This window comes from Neoarius graeffei, chromosome 22, assembly GCF_027579695.1.
Source record: "Neoarius graeffei isolate fNeoGra1 chromosome 22, fNeoGra1.pri, whole genome shotgun sequence".
NCBI classification, from domain to species: domain Eukaryota; kingdom Metazoa; phylum Chordata; class Actinopteri; order Siluriformes; family Ariidae; genus Neoarius; species Neoarius graeffei.
The window spans coordinates 12,714,870-12,736,114 of NC_083590.1; the positions used below are offsets into that span (position 1 = coordinate 12,714,870).

The 21,245-nt window shown below is 43.3% G+C and overlaps 1 protein-coding gene across 1 annotated transcript in view; it reads left to right on the forward strand.

Annotated features, from left to right (window-relative positions):
• LOC132870650 (NACHT, LRR and PYD domains-containing protein 12-like) overlaps positions 1–21,245 on the forward strand; it is a 137,743-nt gene that overhangs the window by 22,764 nt on the left and 93,734 nt on the right. Inside the window, exons 3-7 of the mRNA XM_060904400.1 lie at positions 1,387–1,531; positions 6,433–6,549; positions 6,954–7,070; positions 12,519–12,569; positions 12,809–14,578. Coding sequence (XP_060760383.1) covers positions 1,479–1,531; positions 6,433–6,549; positions 6,954–7,070; positions 12,519–12,569; positions 12,809–14,578 — 2,108 coding nt within the window. The 5' untranslated portion in view covers positions 1,387–1,478. The remainder of the gene's footprint in view (positions 1–1,386; positions 1,532–6,432; positions 6,550–6,953; positions 7,071–12,518; positions 12,570–12,808; positions 14,579–21,245) is intronic.

Consider the following 21,245-nt stretch of genomic DNA (forward strand, 5'->3'; position numbering starts at 1 on the left):
TGGAGGTCGGCTATTCCACAAACAAATCCCTGTAAACCTAAAAGAACTTCGAATGGTTTCCTTAAAGTGTGATGTCACTTACAGTACACGGTCATATTCGACAAAATGGACCATAGCGCCAGCGACATTTCTTCACTGATTTCCTCGAGTATTTTGGAGAATGACACAAATAATGATGATGATCATGAAAAACAAGCATTACCAAAACAATTAGTTACACACAAGTGAACAATATTTAGAGTTGTTTTAGTTAGTCATTACCGAGGCTTTTCTGACAACACTGAATCAAAACAAGACACCCAACAACCATCAAGCTGCTTAACTGCATCAGCAATTATTATGTTTATGGGCAAAGGAAGTCAAAATAACATCACGCTTAATAAAAAAGTTAGGGAAGCCATAAAAAGTGTTTTCTTAAACTTTGAACTTCCCTTTTACGGAATACTGACCGTGTTGTCTTGTTTGTCTTGTCCGCTTTTTGGCTGAAGATTGTGGGAACTGCATCTGGATTCAGTGCTGGCTTGTACAGTATTCCTAATGCCCGGTGCATCCAAGCTGTTTGAGTGAAACAATTTTCTTCAAAATGTTCTGAGCACACGAGCTGAGTGAAGCAGTGTTTGTTTACCCTCTTTCTGAGTTTCCGCAGGGGTTGAACTGTCTGCTACGGTAATTACAGTAGGCTAGCCTGGGGATGTCTTGATGAAGTTTTTCATGAATGAGTCGAGAGAATGCTAAGCATGCTAATGAGTGCTTATGCTGCTAAGAACATGTAAAAACTCACGCACTTGCCTCTTCAACAGATTTCGGTAAGTCAGATTGTATGCAGATCTGTTTGTAGGTTGTCTAGCAAGGTTACAGCCCACAGGATGAGGCATCACGGCAGCATTACTTGTACTGGGGATATAAATATGAAAAGTGACCTCCCTGTATTCAGTCATGTAGAAATACATTAGCTGTTCACTCTTCCCTCGCTGTTGATCAGTGATATCAGTAATATCTTTCCCCATCCACTTTTTTTTAGAGAAATGGAATTTCATTTTTTTGCATATAAACTTTTAATGAAATAATCTCCAGCCAGAGGCAGCTTCAAGCCTTACTCGCTATGCAGAGCTTCTGTGTCTTGCACTCAAATGACGTCAGAGCACTACCGGAAATGATCGGGGGGGATTTTTCTGATCAGTTAAAATATTTTCAATGGTGGCCTCCATGAAATCGTCCATTCTGCATAGAAACTTGACTTTGGAGATGGATATCTTAGTTGTGTGAGCTCCTTATTTTCAATTTTCCACATGAATTGTTAGTTTATATCATAATCTATCTTCATAACTGTATTTTAAAAATGGGTTTTCTTTTATTTTAACTACATGTTTATTTTGTCTTTTCTAGGACTGAAATTAATTCCAGCAGAAGGCATCCACATCTTCAGGAATCAGCAGTGAGTCCATGAGCTGTGTGTGTCCATACACTAATATTCAAAAATGGAGAGCTGTGATCTGGACACAGAAAATGTGACCCCACCCTCAGAAAAGCGGTAAGCTGCCATGTTCTAATATTTTAGTCATTACCTTTTCATATCTGAAATATGGAGTGAGTAGATATGAAAAGAATAACTGAACAAAGCTTTTCATTCTGAGGATAAAGTTATCAGTCACCACTGTAAACATTCAGATTCTGTTCACTGTCAGTAAAATGATGTTCTTATAAAATAATAAAGCAGTTAAAGAGTAGAGAGTAGGTATGAGACGATACACTAAAGCCACGATACGAGTCGTATCCCAATACAGGCTTCACAGGACCAGACTGATTAGATGAATGAACCCTTTATCATCACTGTACCAGTGAAATTGACCATCAACCTGTCCTTACAGAGGGGGAACAGGACAGGAAGACAGGGATAAAAGAAAAAGAAACACAGTAGTAACATGAGGAGAGATGAGGAAAAAAAAAGTACCCCTGCATTATGCTCCTGTCAGGAGTACAGTGTGGGAACATTAAAAAACCTCCGCACATAAGCACACAATAACACAAGTCCACTTTAAAACAGGGGACTTAAGGGGGGAAACGAGGGGGCAATCAGTGATGGGGGGTAAGGGGGAGGAGGGGGGAGAGGGGAGGAGGTAGAGATAACCCAGCGCAAGCAAGTAGCCGTCCGCTCCTGCAGCCATGAGGGCGCTGGCCACACATCCACTTGTCACACTGGGGGTGAAAACGGCAATCACGGAAAGTTGGAGAAGGAATGCGAGAGCGTCTCCCAGCAGTGACCTTCAGGGGGAGATGTTTCCCCAGCAACGGCCTTAACCGAGGCCAGTGCTGTCTCAGGGAGCCGAATGTTGATAAGATAAAGATTGTTTGGTCTTTCGAACAGACGCAGTGTTTGCACGTCCACACTGCTTGTCCATATCTGTCCATTTTGTCCATTCTGTTCAAATTGGTCTCCGAAATAGTTATTCCTTGCAAAGCCGAAAGCTTCTCCAAGATTACAACCATATTGTGGTTCAAGTTCTGAATAGCCACAGTCTGAGTGCTGACAGCTTTGCCCACCGCTTCAATCATATCAGGCAACTTTGTGGGGCTTTGAACAGCTGCCACTGTTGTCTGATTTCCTCGATATACCAGGGCAGTGCCTAATCCAATCAGCAAAAGTCCTGTAATCATGGTTCTGAATAGGTAGATATCTTCAATGTCCTCCACACAGGGTTCCTACACATTTTCAAATTTAAAATTCCAGACTTTTTCCATACTCAAATTCTCAGGTTTGGAGACTTCAGCAAACAAACAACTGCTCATATATTTAAAAGAATTACTTGAAAATCAAACAGGTACTCACATCATGACATACCACCAAAATGCATACCATATTTAGCTTGGCCTAAAATTTGTATCAGTGCCCTGTTTTTGTCATAAGTATATAAACACATTACACAAAATACAGGATGCCACTCTGACGCACACGTATCTGATGCACACTTCAAGACGTTAAAACACAGGTGTGTGAAGATGTCAAGCACATACAGGATGTCCCAAAAAAAAATGTATACACACTTTTAATCACTGTAAAGTACTGTATGTGTTTATTAAAATCCATGTAATTTTCAAAGAGTAATAGAATTTACAGACATTTTATTATTTAGTCACCGCCTGTTCTCAAACTGACATCCATTCTGGTCCAGTCACTGCTGACAATGCAAATCACATTCAATTCTCTTGGTATTTTTGGACATTCACTTTCAGTGACTGTTGCAGGTCTCATAGCGTAGACTATAAACATCAGTTAGAGGCAGTGATAAAACAATAAAGTGATGTCTGTAAATTCTATTACACCTTGAAAATGAAATGAATTTTAATAAACACCTACTTCACAATGATTCAAAGTGTGTATACATTTTTTTGGGACACCCTGTATGTTGTGCACACACAGAAGTTTACTGAAGCTTCTAATTTGAAAACAGTCATTATGGCATTTTTTGTATTTACTATTGTGTTTTATGAAGGCCCTGTGTTAGTTCCACTGTAGATCACATTTTGTCCACATACCAAGAGATGGCAGACGTGGCCGAGACGTGGCCACCCTAACCAGTATGTAATGGCTGCAGTGCCCTTGAGCAAGGCATTTAACCCCACATTGCTCCAGGTTGTAACCATGTTGTACCCTGTAATAACTGTAAGTGGCTTTGGATAAAAGCGACAACTAAATGTAATGTAATTATAATAATAATGTAATAACAGCATTGTTCAGTTTATATGTATGTTTGCGTACACAGCCTTCATATTTTTGTTGGCAGTGTTTTTTGTCTTGGGTCGCTTGTTTTCAGGGTCCATGTGCCTTATTTTTCTAGCAAATTCTGGCAATACTGCCAAATAAGCCATCAGCATTTTTACACTGACTGGATGTGTGTTCACGCGTGTTCAAGAGGCGTTTTGTTGCAGAGGGTTTTCCTGAGTCTTGTCCAAAGTCTTGCAAGAAGCAAGCAGGTTCAGGGGGTGTGGCGGAGCGCATGCCAGTACAACAGAACACCCGTTTCCCTCCCTCCGCATTTCAACACATTTCTTTGGCAAAATTCAACTGAATGTCGGAATGTTGAGCTTCATTTTACTATGTAGCGGCAAAGGTCTGGAAACACAAATATTTCTCCATACCCTAATTAACATTTTCCATACTTTTCCAGACCTGGAAAATAGTAAAATCAAATTCCATACTTTTCCATACTGCGTAGGAACCCTGTCCACAGAAAGAATCGCCAAGCACACGACCCACCACCGCTCCCACACGTTCATCATGTAACCAGCCGCGAACGTTCCGGCAGGACAGGCGGGTTCCCCCGAACCCAAGCTTCTCGTCGAGAACTGTGTCAATTTCGTTAGGAGACTAGTTTATCAATTCCATGCTTTTTTTTTTTAGTTTAGAAAGCAATGCGGAGAGAGTCTCTTCAAAAAGTATAGACAGACAAGACGAGACAAAGAAGCACAAACAGGGAAAAAAAGGAGGGAGAGGGAGAGCAGAGAAAATGCGACCGCCTTCCGTGGAAGCACGGAGAGAAGAAGGTGGTGTTGACACAAATCACATCACTGCAATATCAATAGATGACTTGCAACCATGTGATCAAAATGTGGTACGTCATGAGCATCCTCCATGATGGTGGATATACAAAGCAGCTAGGATGGCAGCTGCTGAAAGCGTATGCGTAAACAATGCTGAATTTTCTCAGTATTACCACGATTTGAATGGTCGAGTGAAGAGTCGATAAAAAGAGAAGATAGATGTGTGGTTTTGACCCGTATTATTAAAAAAAGTCAGACTTTTCTGGAGATAAGACGTTTCTACCAACCATCAAGTACCCAGATAACGTGTTCTATCTGGTTTGGCTGCCGAAAGAATCAAATCCGACCTTGGACGAAACGTAGCCCATGTCCAAAGACAAGCAGTTAGGTTAACGTGGGGCAGCCTTGGGCTGAAGTGCCCTTGAGCAAGGTACCTAACCCCTGACTGCTCCCCGGGCGCTGTAGTGTGGCTGCCCACTGCTCTGGGTGTGTGTGCGCGGTTGTTCACTGCTTCAGATGGGTTAAATGCAGAGGATGAATTTCACTGTGCTTGAAGTGTGCATGTGACAAATAAAGGTTTCTTCTACTTCTTCTGAGTGAGTGCCCAATCTGGATTGTTTCTGTCATATAATTTTGCTGGCGCTCCTAGAAGCAAAATGATGATACACGTGTTAAAATGATAACAACAACCGAGTGAACCACGAAAAGAGAACGCTCATTTTATAGCAAAATTCAAGCAACATGAAATAAAATTATTCCATGATATTGAGAAAGCTTTTGAATCTCACCTGAGATAAAATGATTACTGCAAACATGAGCTGTTTTGATTTTAGCCTCTGTTAGATCAGCCCTGCTGATGTTGTTCAGCCGTGCTCGTCTCCTCTCCATACTAAGCCTCAGAGTTTCCTCGCACTCTTTCCGAATCACGGATAGAATTGTAAAAAAAAATCAGAACGCACCACGGTCACGAGTACTGTTGTGACCACAACCATATACAGCACAAAGATATGGCAGAGCTAAAAGAATGCTTAAGGCAGTGGAAAAACAAAGACAGTTGCGCACCCGTGACTATGTTTTGCATAGAACATCACTTTAGCCCACATTTGTATATCCACCAACATGGCCGACATCTGGTTTTCTATTTTGCTTTGATGTCACTCACAAGTCAAGGACACAATAGGAGTGTTAAACTCAGATTCTGACACATCAGCATTTTTGGGAGACCCTGAAGAACCCTCATCAGAGTTTATCATTCTTTTTCATATCCTATTGACTAAGACCAACAGAACCTATTGAAGGGAAAGCACTAATAACATTTAATAACATTTTCAATAGCAGGGAATAAAATTTATTCTACTGTTTATGAATGCGTTCCTTTGTTTATTCACATTTACAGCAGCTGTGATGAGAAACAGGATTAGCTGATTGGGACGATGCATATTTCCTGTTTCTGTTAGAAAGCTACTAGACAGATAGCTAGATTATAAGCCCAGAGATCTGGAGAGCCGTTGAAGTCGCTGCTGGAGTTTAGTGCAGAAGAAAAGTAGATCAGGATTTATAATATCAGGTGTATTTTTCCCCTGTTATGAACATATTTTTTATCTTTTTCAGTGGAGCTGTAATAAAGCTATTTCATGGTGCTGTTGTTCATGTAGAAAGATTGTTTGAGGGTAAATTGTGCTTTAATTGAGTAAAATAACAAATGAGTGTTATCACGTGCTACTCCCTCTGCTGCTGCTGCCGCTGAGTGTGTAAGAAGAGGTTGCGGTCAGAATGAATATTGAACAGAAATATGGTGATATACGATATGATACAAATTCATCTCAGCGGTATTTTGTGTCAGAATTCTGTGGAAGAAAAACTGTCTCATGTTCACTCTGTAATGTTGTACAGTGAACTCAAGAGAAAGAGATCAGACTCACCAGAACCCAGCTGTGTCTCCATGAAGAGTGATGCGTCTATGGGTCATCCTGAGCACTTTAAAAGTGGAGACCCCTCACCTATAGACAGGTAACATCCCATAATTCTCACATTTAAAGTACCTGCAGGGCGAAAGATTGTGTTACACATTCCTTTATCCAGTCCAGATCATTAGCAGAGTTGTGATATTTATCAGTTTGTTGTACTTTAATTAGGTCTTAATGCTGCTACAGTACTGTCACTCACTAAACGTTTTAGAGTAATTAATATCAGTAACTGTGCAGTTCAGTGTTTCACAGTGTCACATACAGAATAAGGAAGTAAATTCATCCGGATGTGACAATAAAAGTGAAGGGAATGGCAAACAAAATCATTTAAATAATCAATCAATAAACATATTCCACTGTTTATTTTTCGTGAAATTAAGTCAAAATAACAAGTCAGTGAAAAACTGCAAATGGTTTCTATAATGAACTGTCTGTAATGTTGTACAGTGAACTCAAGAGAAAGAGATCAGACTCACCAGAACCCAGCTGTGTCTCCATGAAGAGTGATGCGTCTATGGGTCATCCTTTTAACTTTAAAAGTGGAACCCCCTCACCTGTACACAGGTAACATCCCATAATTCTCATAGTTAAAAGTCACAGTAATGGATCAGCTCCACTGTCATTAGCAGCTATTATGAATTATATTACAGTTACTTGGTGTTTAGTGGGTCATGACAGAGTGAAAGACCGTGATTACACATTCCTTTATCCAGCCCAGATCATTAATTTTGATATTTATCAGTTTGTTCTACAGTGGTTATTTAAAAAAAAAAATTCAACAAAATTTCAGTCTATACAAAGAAGGTGAAAACAAATCAGAAACTGTTTAGGATAAAAAAATGAAAATAAAAACCTGGCTGCATAATTGTGCACACCCTTTAATAATCAAGGATGTGTCTCTGTTCAGAATTGACCAAATCACATTCAGTCTCCTCTTAATTAGTAGTTATGAGACACCTGACATCAATGAAAGTGGCTCTGATTGACCTCAGATAAAAGTTTGGCTGTTCCTGTAGAATTATTCTGATATCCTCCTGGTTGTATCATTCTCCAAAAGCCCTGGTCCACAAAGAGCTTTCGAAACATGAACAGGATCTCCTCATTGAAGGGTCTCAATCAGGGCAGGAGTACAAAAAAGTATCCAAAGCATTAAACATCCCACAGAGCGCAGTGAAGACAGTCATCAACAAGGGGAGAAGATATGGCTCAGCAGTGACTCTACCAAGATCAGGATGTCCCTCCAAGACTGATGAGAAGAAAAGGAGAAAACTGGTCATAGAAGCCACCAAGAGGTCTACAGCAGCATGAAAGGAGCTGCAGGATTTCCTGGAAAGTACTGGCTGTTCCCTACGTTTTACAACAATTGGTCATGTTCTTCATAGGTCTGGGTTGTGGGGTAGGGTAGCAAGATGAAAGCCTTTACTCACCAAGGAAAAGATGCAAGCCCGGCTAAACTTTGTAAAAAGTTAGATCCAGTCCCCCACAACCATGTGGAAAATGTATTATGGTCTGATAAGAACAGAGTTTGAACTATTTGGTCATTATTCCAAAAAGTTGTTTGGTGCAAAAATACCACAGCACATCATCAAAGGAACAGCATACCCACAGTGAAGCATGGTGGAAGCAGCATCATGCTTTGGGGCTGCTTTTCTTCAGCTGGAACTGGGGCTTTAGTCAAGGTGGACGGAATCATGAACAGCTCCAAAGATCAGTCTATTTTGGCACAAAACCGTCAAGCGTCTGCTAGGAAGCTGAAGATGAAGGAGAATTTCACCTTCCAACATGACTGTGACCCAAAGCATTCGTCTAAATCAACAAAGCAGTGGCTTCCCCAAAAGAGGATCAGTGTTCTGGAATGGTCCAGCCAGAGCCCCGATCTTAATCCAACTGAAAATCTGTGTGTCTATAGGAGCGCTGAAACCAACACCGCTAACCAAACTACAAACATGGCCGCCAAAGACTACAATGACCGAGACTCTCAGCGCCCTGTCACCGGAGTACTGAACTCAGCTGTCTGTCATTAGGCCACTTACCACCACGCTACTCAAGTCCCTCTCAAACTGCCTCAGTGTGAAGTATTGTTCTGCTTTCCCAGTCCATACCGAGCTTTTGTATTCTCTGCCTGATCTCTTGTTATTTTGAATCTCACTATCATTCTCACATTTCTGCTTCCTGGTTTTGTCTACGTTGGTCCGTTTGCTGATTGACCGACCCTTGCCCGCCTACTGACTACGATTTCTGTCTTTTGATTTGGCTCTATGCTGTTTGTTTGTCACTTCTTCTTGCGATTACATCTGTAAGTACCTGCACTCTGACGCTGTGGGGTGACCTGAAGAGAGTTGTGCACAGGAGACGTCCTCGCAATTTGACACATCTTGTAAATTTTTGCAAGGGGAGTGATCAAAAATTGGCAAGTCCAGATGTGCCAAACTGATTGACTCTTACCCAAAAAGACTGAGTGCTGTAATAAAATCAAAGGTGCTTCAATGAAGTAGTAGTTTAGGGATTTGCAAACTAATTCAACCAGGTTTTTCTATGGTTTTTCTTTTCTTTTTTTTTTTTACCCTAAACAGTTTCTGATTTGTTTTCATTTTCTTTGTATAGATTTTAATTTTGGAATAAAGGTGGAATAAGTTCTGACAGGATTTATCTTGGTTTCATTTTTATCACAAAAAAACTGCCATTTTAGCAGGGGTGTGTAGACTTCTTATATCTACTCTACTTTAATTAGGTCCTCATGCTGCTACAATACTGTCACTAACCATTTTAGAATAATTAATATCAGTAATTGCACAGTTCAGTGTTTCACAGTGTCATGTACAGGACAAGGAAGTAAATTCATCTGGATGTGATGGTGATAGTAATGGTTAAAAAATAATTTAAACAACCAATAAAGATACATTCCACTGTTTATTGTTGGTCAAATTAAGTCAAAATAACAAATCAGTCAAAAACTGTATATTGGGTTCTATAATGAACTGTCTGTAATGTACAGTGAACTCCAGATAGAGAAATCAGACTCACCAGAACCCAGCTGTGTCAAAAGTGGAGTCTGATTCATTAATGCAAGAACTTATTGCCATGTTTGTGTTCAGCAAACAAGCAAGTTATTAAAACCAAGAAGTACACTCAAAAGAAGTGGATATAGAAACCACTCAGTGGGATTAGAGCCTTACAGGCTAACAAAGGATTTTTTTCAATGAGTTGGAAAATTATCCATCCGTTGAGTTCCCCAACATCTCAAACTACCTGGTGCTGGAGACATCGTTCTACACGGACACACAGATGAAAACCTGGAAGAGCATGGAGGAGAACAACTTTTTATGTATCTGGGTTAAAGATCTGGGGATGAAAACACTACAAGATAGGCTGATCTAAGTGCAGGAAAAGTGTTTATTAGCAGGCGTGATATTTAAGTCAAGTTTATTTTTATAGCGATTTTAACAATAGACATTGTCACAAAGTAGCTTTGCGGAAAATAAAAGACTTTAAATATGAGCTAATTTTATCCCTAATTTATTCCCAATGAGCAAGCCGGTGGTGAGGAACAACTCCCTCAGACGCCATGAGGAAGAAACCTCAAGAGAAACCAGACTCAAAAGGGAACCCATCCTCATCTGGGTGATAACAGATAGCATGATTATAAATAACTCGCTTCTATAACTGTGTCCTATGGAGTCACAAAGTACAACTGTGTAACCAGGGAATTAGTTTTAACATGAATCTGTTTTGTTGAAGTGATAAACTGTTCATTGATGGAAACTTGAGTGTAAAACTGTTCATGACAGCTGCAGTCCTAAAGTTAGCAAGTTGACTGTCATCCTCAGACATACAGTAAATGCATCACTGTAAGTGTCCAGAGTCATCTTTCAAGTGTTGTGGGTTTTTAAAAAATTATTTTTTTTTACAAAAGCGAAACAGAAAGCAGAGTTTTTAAACAGCGTTCTAAACATGGCCAGAAACAAAGGTGACCATGATAATGATAATGCTTCGCAAAGTCTCTGAAAATAATTTCTGTATCTGTATGTGTTGATTCGCTCAAATCAGTATCGGGTGTTTCCGAAAATGACTGGGTCCCAAGTGCGTGCACAGTGCACTCCAGGAGTGACCGCACGTGGCCGCTCGAGCTGCGCCAGGCTCAAGCGCGCAAAGGCGTGACATTTCAAGTTTCACCTCTGATGTGACCACAACTTTTAGCTCACGTGTATATCACCATCAAAATGCCTCATTTTCATCGACAACCCATTGCAAAGCATTGCAAGTTGTAATGTGACCGTAGCTTAATGAGGCGGATGTGATGTCGGATGCAACCCAGCAATTGTACTCTACTATGAGTAAAAATTAGCTTCAGCTTGAAAAAAAATTGTGGCCCACTAGATGGCGCTGTGGGCTGCAGCCCAGTGGTTAAGAAACACTACTTTAGAGGAAATGGTGTAAATGGTTATTCAGGTGAAAAAGTTTCAAATGCTAAAGCAAGAAATGCTAATACAAGCAAAAAGAACTGAAATGGCTGAAATTATGATGCATTATCTCATATTCATCTTTTGATCTCAAACCCAAATGTCGTCAGTGTAAATCAAAAACAAAACAGCTGGGCTTGCTGTTCCAGTTGCTGAGTTGCATCTGACGTCACATCCGCCTCATTAGATATGCAAAATGTGAAATGGTGTTCAGCTAATCTCGTTCACAAAGTGTTACTGTCGCTGGGGCACCTTGCTAGTTGCTAAAAAGCCCTACGTTTGCATTGTTTTGGGCTGTTCAAATCAGACAAGCCATGAAACTAATAAAAGTTTCTTCTGGGTTCCCTGTGAAGCAATAAAGGGTGAAGGACCAAAAGACAATGAGAGAGGTGGCTCTTGAACCTTTCGTTGCAGACAATGAGAGAGGTGGCTCTTGAACCTTTCGTTGCGATCAAAGGGCCTGAAATTTAGTTGTACAGCTGTGCAATGACAATAAAGGCATTCAGTTCAAAGGGAGCCGATTTGAAGAACACTCGAGTTTGCAGTGATCACTTAATGAAAGGTTTGTAAATTCCTCTGATTTATTTCATTTGTATGCGCAAATCACTTTTCTCACCATTTTCCATTACCGTATGTCGTGATGTTTTGAAATTCAGGAGACGCTTCAGTCCTCAAATGTTTGTTTACTGTTTGATCGTGGTCGCCATATTGTAAACTAACGCATATATAATATGTGTAATACTCAGATCTTTAAAGCGGATTCTGTGGATCTTTGTGAATGATTTATCTGGAAGAGAAGAGCAGGGAGGATTGAGAATCGAGCCGCTGTGGTTTGTTAACACTTGATACTAAAACTTGTAGTGTTCTCACAACCATTGCAAAGACCTGTACAAAAAGCCCAAAAATGCTACTTACCCAGGCATAAAGGATACAGGAATTATCTTGTAATGTCCTGATCCCCAGATCTTTAACTTGGCTAATGATTGACAAACTTTTTATATACAACATATAAAAAGTTGTTCTCCTCCATGCTCTTCCAGGTTTCCATCTGTGTGTCCGTGTAGAACGATGTCTGCAGCACCAGGTAGTTTGAGATGTCTGGGAACTCAATGGATGGATAATTTTCCAACTCGTAGGAAAAATCCTTCTTTGTTAATGTGTATGGATCTAATCCCATTGCAAAGAGCAACTTTCTGAAGGTCTCTTGACCGTGCATTGGACTCAAAACTGTGAAAAGAGTCGGAGACGGTTTCATTAGCTCTTCGTATAATGGCAGCCAGATTGGTTTGGTTTGTCTGACCACCACTTCATTCACCAGAAGTAAACTCTCAAGCAAAAGTCATGTGACTGAATACAACCTATACTTTTGGAGAGGACTGGAGAAAGAGAAAAAAATTAGAAGACGAAAATAAAAACGCCCCCCTGGTTCTATGTTCTCTAAATAATAATGCACTTGTCACATTTATTACAGTAAAATTCAGGCTAAAGTTGAGACTACAGTATGAAAGGGATGAAAGTTATTGTCTTTAAAAGTGACTATTTTTGTTCCCAGTGTTTTACAGAATGCAGGAGACAGAATAGAAAAGATCTTCACAGATACAGGGTAAGATCAAACCCAGCACCATGACTGTGACACTGATGCACTGGTATTATAAACCTCTCTGCTGTTATTTCATAGAGACTGATTAGATTATAGAAAACATACACGAGAATAAAACAAATGCACAGTGAGAACATTATTAAGAACTATCTGTGGAAACCAGTCAGAAAAACAGTGATCTTAAACTGTAATAATTGGAGCCCATGTCTCACCATGTCTTCCTACTTCACCCTGTCACACAGACACGCCCCAGAATCTGCTGCTGGAAATGAAGTCCAGAAAAAGTTCAGATTAAATCTGATGAAGAAGTTTCAGTGTTTAAATGGAGTGATAATAAAGCAGGAAAACCGAGTGCTCCTGAATGAGATCTACACAGAGCTGTACATCACAGAGGGAGACAGTGGAGATGTCAATAAAGAACATGAGGTGAGACAGATCGAGGCAGTGTCCAGGAGAAAAACAACAGAGGAAACACCAATCAAATGCAACGACATCTTCAAGCCCTTATCTGAAGAAGACAAACCCATCAGAACTGTAGTGACAAAGGGAGTGGCTGGTATCGGAAAAACAGTCTCTGTGCAGAAGTTCATTGTGGACTGGGCTGAAGGGAAAGCAAATCAGGACATCTCCCTCATATTTCCACTTCCTTTCAGAGAGCTGAATCTGATGAAGGACCAAAAACTGAGTCTGATGGAGCTCCTTGATATCTGTTTTAAGGAAACAAAAGAAACAGAAATGTCCAGTTTGGAAAAGGTTCTGTTCATTTTTGATGGATTGGATGAGTGTCGTTTCCCTCTGGATTTCCAGAACACAGTGAGAGTGTGTGATGTAACCGAATCAGCATCGGTGCATGTGCTGCTGATAAACCTGATCAAAGGGAATCTGCTTCCCTCTGCTTTCATCTGGATCACCTTCCGACCAGCAACAGCTGATCAAATCCCCTCTGAGTACGTCCATCGAGTCACAGAGGTACGAGGGTTCAATGACCCACAGAAGGAAGAGTACTTCAGGAAGAGGGTCAGTGATCAGAGCCTGGCCGAGAACATCATCACACACCTGAAGTCATTAAGAACTCTCTACATCATGTGTCACATCCCAGTCTTCTGCTGGATTTCAGCCGCTGTTCTAGAGAGAATGTTGGGTGAAGCAGAGAGTGGAGAGATCCCCAAGACTCTGACTCAAATGTACACACACTTCCTCATCATTCAGACAAACATCATCAGAAGAAAGTATTCAAAGAAGCAGGAGAGTGATGATGAAATGCTTCTCAAACTGGGAAAACTGGCTTTTCAGCAGCTGGAGAAAGGCAACCTGATCTTCTATGAGGAAGACCTGAGAGAGTGTGGCATTGATGTGACAGAAGCAGCAGTGTACTCAGGTGTGTGTACGCAGATCTTCAGAGAGGAGGTTGGGCTTCACCAGAGTAAAGTGTACTGCTTTGTTCATCTGAGCGTTCAGGAGCATCTCGCAGCTCTGTATGTGCATCTGACCTTCATGAAGGAAAAGAGAAATGTTCTTGATCAGAGTCAGTCCTTTAAGACAATTTCAGGTGTACACAGTAGTGCTGTAGATCAGACCTTAAAAAGTCAGACTGGACATCTGGATCTGTTCCTCCGCTTTCTACTAGGTATCTCACTGGAGTCCAATCTGAAACTCTTGCATGCCTTAGTTACACAGAAAGGAAGTAGCTCCTGGACAGGAAATAGCAGAACAGTTCGGTACATTAAGGAGAAGATCAGTGAAGATCTTCCTGCAGAAAAATCCATCAATCTGTTCCACTGTCTGAATGAACTGGGTGACGATTCTCTAGTGGAGGAAATCCAACAGTACCTGAAATCTGGAAAACAAAGTGAACTCTCTCCTTCACAGTGGTCTGCTCTGGTGTTTGTGTTACTGACTTCAGCACAGGAGCTGGAGGAGTTTGACCTGAGTAAATATACCAGTACAGAGAAGATACCAGATTGGGTTCTTGTGAAGGTGATGCCTGTGATTGCAGCATCCAGAAAAGCAATGTAAGTAAAGCTGAATATAACTGTTCTACTGTTAGAAAGAGAGAAACTGAAAGCACTTTGACAAATCTGCACTTTGGGACAAAATCCACAACTCCATTACTTGAGTGAAAGTAAAGATCCTCCTGGTCAAATGTTACTCCAATACAAGTGAAAGTTGTTCAGTCGAATTTTTACTTGAGTTACAGTGCTGAAGGATTTGCTTTTAAAAATACTTCAGTCTTCAAAAATACTTTTTCATGATTGTTTTTGTTTCCTTTTTAATACCAAGGTGTTGTTGGATTGTTGCCACGATGCATTTACAGAATCTAATGACTTGGAAACAACCTACTGAATGCAATGACTTGCTTGTAGAACCTGTAGAATAAAAAGCATGTAACGGGTGTCAAACTCATTTTCATAGAGGGCCACATCATTGAATTTATAGGTTACCGAGGGCCACATAATCGGTGAACGTGTTCAAAATGTGCAACCATGAAATCTGTATTGCAGTATGATTGGTTTATTCAAAATTGGTTTTAAATGTAACATTTCACTGAGAGTAAACCATGACTAAACAGAAATATTGGCCTATGTGAAATTTTGAAGCTGTGAAATAATTGTCCTAACCACTCTAAAACAGTGTGGGTGAAAAAAAATAAAAAATAAACATATAGGCTACAACAGTAACATTTTCAAATGCAACTTTTATTAGTTAACTGACCAATATTCATTCATAGACTGACATTAATGAGAATAAACTGCAGTCAACAACGTGCACAGTGTCCATAACACTTGTTTGTGCTCACCACTTAAAAAAAAAAAAAAAACAACTGTGGCTAAGAAAGGTACAGTGTGTGTGTGAGTGAGTGAGTGAGTGAGTGAAAGGGGAGAGATATAGAGATAGTGTGTGTGTGTGTGTGTGTGTGTGTGTGTGTGTGTGTGTGTGTGTGTGTGTGTGTGTGTGTGAGAGAGCATTTCAGTTGCTTTTCCCAGACATTTGGCATCTCTTGCTCTTCACCAACTCATCAAAATCAGGATTTAGTTTCTGCACAGTTGAAACTTTCATGATATGATTAAGGTGGCTGTGTGCAAGTTGAAATCTCAGTGCAGTTTTGTTTAGATTCATAACAGAAAATGCTTGTTCACAGAGATAAGTTGTCCCAAACATACTGTACAGAGGAGTTTGGCTGCAAAAGCAGTCAGGCTGGGATAACGGGACCCAAGGCCCTGGTAAAACATTTCGAGGTCCACTGTATTAAAATGTTGCTGTAATGCAGTGTTAAACTGTAAATCAATAAGCTCTAGCTGGAGATATGTAAATGGCACCTCGGCAGCGCTCACGGTGAACGGAGAGGTAAACACTGAGAACCGGCTTTCAAGTTGGTGGAATTCATGAAAGCGGCTGTGGAATTCATTCTTTAGCGCAGCAATCTTCTCTCTATAACGCCGGACCAAGCGAGGAGCAGAAGTAGACTGCAAGGCCGGGGGGGGAAATGTATGAGGTTACTTTGAGACAGTTGTGTGTTTCCCAAAGGCCAAGTTTGCTCTGGAAAGCTCGAACACTGGTGTACAGGTCAGTAATCAGTTTGTTCCAACCTTGCATTGTCATATTTAAGTCATTCAAATGCCCTGTCACGTCGACCATAAATGCGAGATCGCAAATCTAGTCCGGATCACTTAACTCAGTCACAGTTTTCACTTTCCAAGTCATAAATTTGGCTATTTGTTCTCGCAGTTCAAAGAAACGTTTCAATACAGTCCCATGACTTACCCAGCGCACTTCAGTGTGGTATGGTAGAGAGTGGTGAATATTTTGGTCGGCAAGGAGAGTATCAAATTGGCAATGATTGAGTCCTTTTGCTCAAATGAAGTTGATGGTGTCAATGACAACCGACATTACATTGTCCATTTTTAGTGTTTTGCAACAGAGCGCTTCTCTGTGTATAATGCAGCGGAAATTCCAAAACTCACCACCTCCACACTGCTGCACTTTGTCTCTGAATTTGGCCACAACTCCAGCTTTCACACCAATCATTGATGGTGCACCATCAATCGCAAGACTTATAGCATGGGCCCAGTCCACTCCCACTTTATCCAAAGACATGACAAGACTGCTGAAGATGTCACTAGCCTTCGTAGTGTCCGTCATGGCCACCAGGTCAATAAATTCCTCTGTGATGTTACAAGCGGAGTCAACACCTCAAATAAAAATTGCCAGCTGTGCTACATCTGTTACATCTTTCGTCAATTGCAATGGAGAAAGCAACAAAGTCGTGAATTCTTGTAGTAAGCTGTTGTGTCAGCTGTCCAGCAACGTCATTGATTCGAGAGGCCACAATGTTTCTAGAAAGGCTCATGTTGCAGAGCATTTTTTAAGGATTTTCCACTAGGAGACCAACTGGTCTGGGCAATACAATCACAGGCCCCAGAGTCCATGCGGCTGCACCGCTGCGGCATATTCTTTGATGCAAATTGCTGCATTACGAATCCTCGTTTCAGCCAGCATAATATTAACATAGTTAATGCAGTGCCAAGTTTTCCTTGTTAAATGTAGACTTACATGGTACTTGGTTAATTAATTGCAACTGATTGAACCAAATTATAAGACATAACTTGGTTTAAATTGGTCTCCCAGTGAAGCTGGTTTGGCATTGACTAGGAGACCAAATCTGGCCACTGGGAGACCATTTGTTCTCCCAGTAACTATGTTAAAAATGCTCTGTAATGTTGGTGAAAGCCTGATATCCAGGCATACAAGCTCTGCTGCTTTCATCATACAAGTTTTCACAAATTCGCCATCAGAAAATGGCTTTGAAGACTGTGCTATCTCATTGGCTATTAGATAGCTGGCTTTCATGGCAGCCTCACTTGTTTCGGAACTCCTCCTGAATACAGACTGCTGCTTTTTTTAAAGGTCCCCTTGCATCGTTTTTTCATTAATTGTGTGGTGGTCTCTAGTCTGAATGAATGCCCTGTGAGCCGGTTTTGGTGAAAAAAAATGCTGTGGTTCTCCTGTTTCAGGCTGTTCTAGTTTGTTGGAGGAGTGAGTGGCGGGAGAACGACAGGATTTCAGCTCTTACTCATTAATATTTTGTAGAGGTCAGAGCAGGTGGGTGGAGCACAGAAGTACGGCAGGACAGAACTGAGTTCAAAAAACTATTTATTGTGTTCCTTTTCAGTTAAACACACACACAAGTCGTCTGGTGCAGGAGAGAGCTCACTTCCTCTGCTCGCTCTCTCCTTATATAGGGCGTGGTTGCTGGAAGACACACAAACACAGGTTAATTGCTTTCAGGTGAAGTGATTCTGTCACTTACCTTCCCTGACTCCGCCCTCCTGTCACAGACCGGCGCTTGGCCACGCCCCCGCTGCCACATACCCCCACCACCCGACTCAGGCCGGGCGCCTGTCCGGCCTGCAGCGACTCCCCCCCCCGACGGGAGAGGAAGTCCGCCACGACCATCTGCGCCCCCGGCCTGTGGACCACCTTGAAGTTGAAGGGTTGGAGTGCCAGATACCAACGGGTGATCCGTGCGTTGGCATCCTTCATGCGGTGGAGCCACTGGAGGGGCGCGTAGTCCGAACAGAGGGTGAAAGGGCGCCCCAGCAGGTAGTAACGTAGGGCAAGGACCGCCCACTTGATCGCCAGGCACTCTTTCTCAATCGTGCTGTAGCGCCCCTCACACACTGACAGCTTCCGACTGATGTACAGGACCGGGCAGTCCTCCCCCTCCACCTGCTGGGACAAAACGGCCCCCAGCCCTCTGTCCGACGCATCCGTCTGTAACGTAAAAGGGAGAGAGAAGTCAGGGGAGTGTAAAAGTGGCCCCCCACACAGTGCAACCTTTACCTCAGAGAAAGCCCGCTGACACTGCTCCGTCCACTGGACCGGATCTGGCGCCCCCTTTTTAGTGAGGTCAGTCAGCGGGCTGGTGACATCCGAATAATTAGGTATAAACCTACGATAGTAGCCAGCCAGCCCCAGGAACTGTCTCACCCCCTTTTTGGTCTTGGGCCTCGGGCAGGCCGCAATCGCTGCTGTCTTATTAATTTGGGGACGCACCTGCCCGTTGCCCAAGTGGAAGCCCAGATACCGTACTTCCACCCGCCCAATCGCACACTTCTTTGGGTTGGCAGTGAGTCCCGCCCGCCTCAGCGACCTAAGGACGGCCCTCAGGTGTTGCAGGTGCCGCTGCCAGTCATTACTATAAATGATAATATCATCCAAATACGCGGCCGCATAGGTGGCGTGGGGCCGGAGGACCCTGTCCATCAGCCGCTGAAACGTAGCGGGAGCCCCAAACAGCCCAAACGGAAGTGTGACGAACTGGTGTAAGCCGAACGGTGTGGAAAAGGCCGTTTTCTCCCGGGATAATGGAGTCAAGGGGATCTGCCAATATCCCTTCTTCAAATCCAGTGTCGAGTAAAAGCGAGCTGTGCCTAGTCGATCGAGCAGCTCATCAATACGAGGCATTGGGTACGCGTCGAATTTAGACACCGCGTTGACTTTTCTATAGTCCACACAGAACCGGACCGAGCCGTCGGCCTTGGGAACCAAGACCACCGGGCTACTCCAGTCACTGTGGGACTCCTCGACGATGCCCATTTCGAGCATGGCCTGAAGTTCTTCCCGAACCACCTTTTTTTTGTGTTCGGGTAGCCTGTAAGGGCAGCTATGCACTACCACCCCCGGGGGCATCTCTATGTGGTGTTCTATGAGGTTAGTGCGACCGGGCAGGGGCGAGAACACATCCGAAAACTCGGCCTGCAACTGGGCGACCTCCGTGAGTTGGGTCGGGGAGAGGTGGTCTCCACAGGGGACCGGAGAGGTACGTGATGCCAATGTCCCTTTTTGAACCTCCGGCCCCAGCTCTGCCTTCTCCGGAACTACCGACACCAACGCCACGGGGACCTCCTCGTTCCAGAGTTTTAGCAGATTGAGGTGGTAGATCTGTAGCGCCCCACCCCTGTCTGTTCGCCTCACCTCATAGTCGACGTCCCCGACTCGCCGTGTGACCTCAAAGGGCCCTTGCCACTTGGCGATCAATTTGGAGCTTGACGTGGGCAACAGTACGAGTACTTTATCTCCTGGTGTGAACTCTGTAAGGCGCGTACCCTTGTTGTACAGGCGGGCTTGCCGTTCCTGGGCCTGCCGCAAATTCTCCTGAGTTAGGTGGGTGAGCATGTGGAGTTTTGCGCGCAGGTCCATAACGTACTGAATTTCGTTCTTACTTTGTGAAGGTCCCTCCTCCCAATTTTCCCGCAGCACGTCCAGGATGCCGCGCGGCTTACACCCATATAATAATTCGAACGGGGAGAACCCCGTGGAGGCTTGGGGGACCTCTCGCACTGAGAACAGCAAGGGTTCGAGCCACTTATCCCAATTACGTGCGTCCTCACTTACAAATTTTTTAATAATATTCTTGAGGGTGCGGTTGAACCGTTCCACTAAACCGTCCGTTTGTGGGTGATAAACGCTGGTGCGGATCGGCTTAATCCCCAATAACCCATACAGCTCGCGCAGTGTTCGTGACATAAACGTAATGCCTTGGTCAGTCAGAATCTCTTTCGGGATTCCAACTCGGGAGATGACACGGAAGAGTGCCTCTGCAATACTGCGTGCTGAGATATTGCGCAGAGGCATGGCTTCCGGGTATCGCGTTGCATAGTCCACCAGAACTAATATAAAGCGGTACCCTCGTGCTGACCAATCTAATGGCCCGACGAGATCCATCCCAATTCTCTCAAACGGGGTCTCGATTAACGGTAGAGGGAACAAAGGCGCTTTTGGAATGGCCACTGGATTTACTAACTGGCATTCGCGGCATGCCGTACACCACCTACGGACATCGCCGCGAATCCCCGGCCAGTAGAATTGGGCCATTATTCGGGCTAGTGTTTTATCCTGCCCCAAGTGTCCAGCCATGGGATTAAAGTGAGCCGCCTGGAATACCAATTCCCGGCGGCTCTTTGGAATCAAAAGCTGCGTGACTCGCTCTTTAGTTTGAGTGTCCTGCGTCACTCAGTATAACCTATCCTTCATAATCGCGAAGTAGGGGAAGGACGGGGTGGCGTTCGGCTGGAGCGTTTGACCATCGATTACTCTCACTTGGTCAAACGCATGCCGCAGAGTCTCGTCTCGCGACTGCTCTAATGGGAAATCTGCGAGGGATTCCCCAATAGAGAGAGGAGGGGCCGGCGGCTCCTCACTCTGACGCGGAGATGACGTAGACGGCTCTGTGACAGCTGCTCCCGCCAAAGCGACACCGGGACCTCCCCCTGTCAACTGGCAGGACCCACTCTCTACTAGGCGCGTCATTAAACCCCGAAATCCCGGCCAATCAGTCCCCAAAATTAAAGAGTGGGTAAGGCGAGGATTAACCGCCGCCTTCACTATAAATTTTTCCCCTCTGAAAATAATGTGGACCGACACCAAAGGGTAGCGGTGAACATCCCCGTGCACACACAACACCCTCACCCCTTGTGCTCCCCCCAATGCCTCGTTTTGAACCAGGCTTTGGCGAATTGAGGTCTGATTACAACCAGAATCCACCAACGCCTGATATGTAGCCCCTTGGATACTCACCGGTATGCGATACGCTCCGGCCCGATCGAGGGCGGTCTCTGGCGCGTCGGGGATCCGAACCACCGCGCCCACTTCCATTGCTGTGCACTGCTGTTGAAGGTG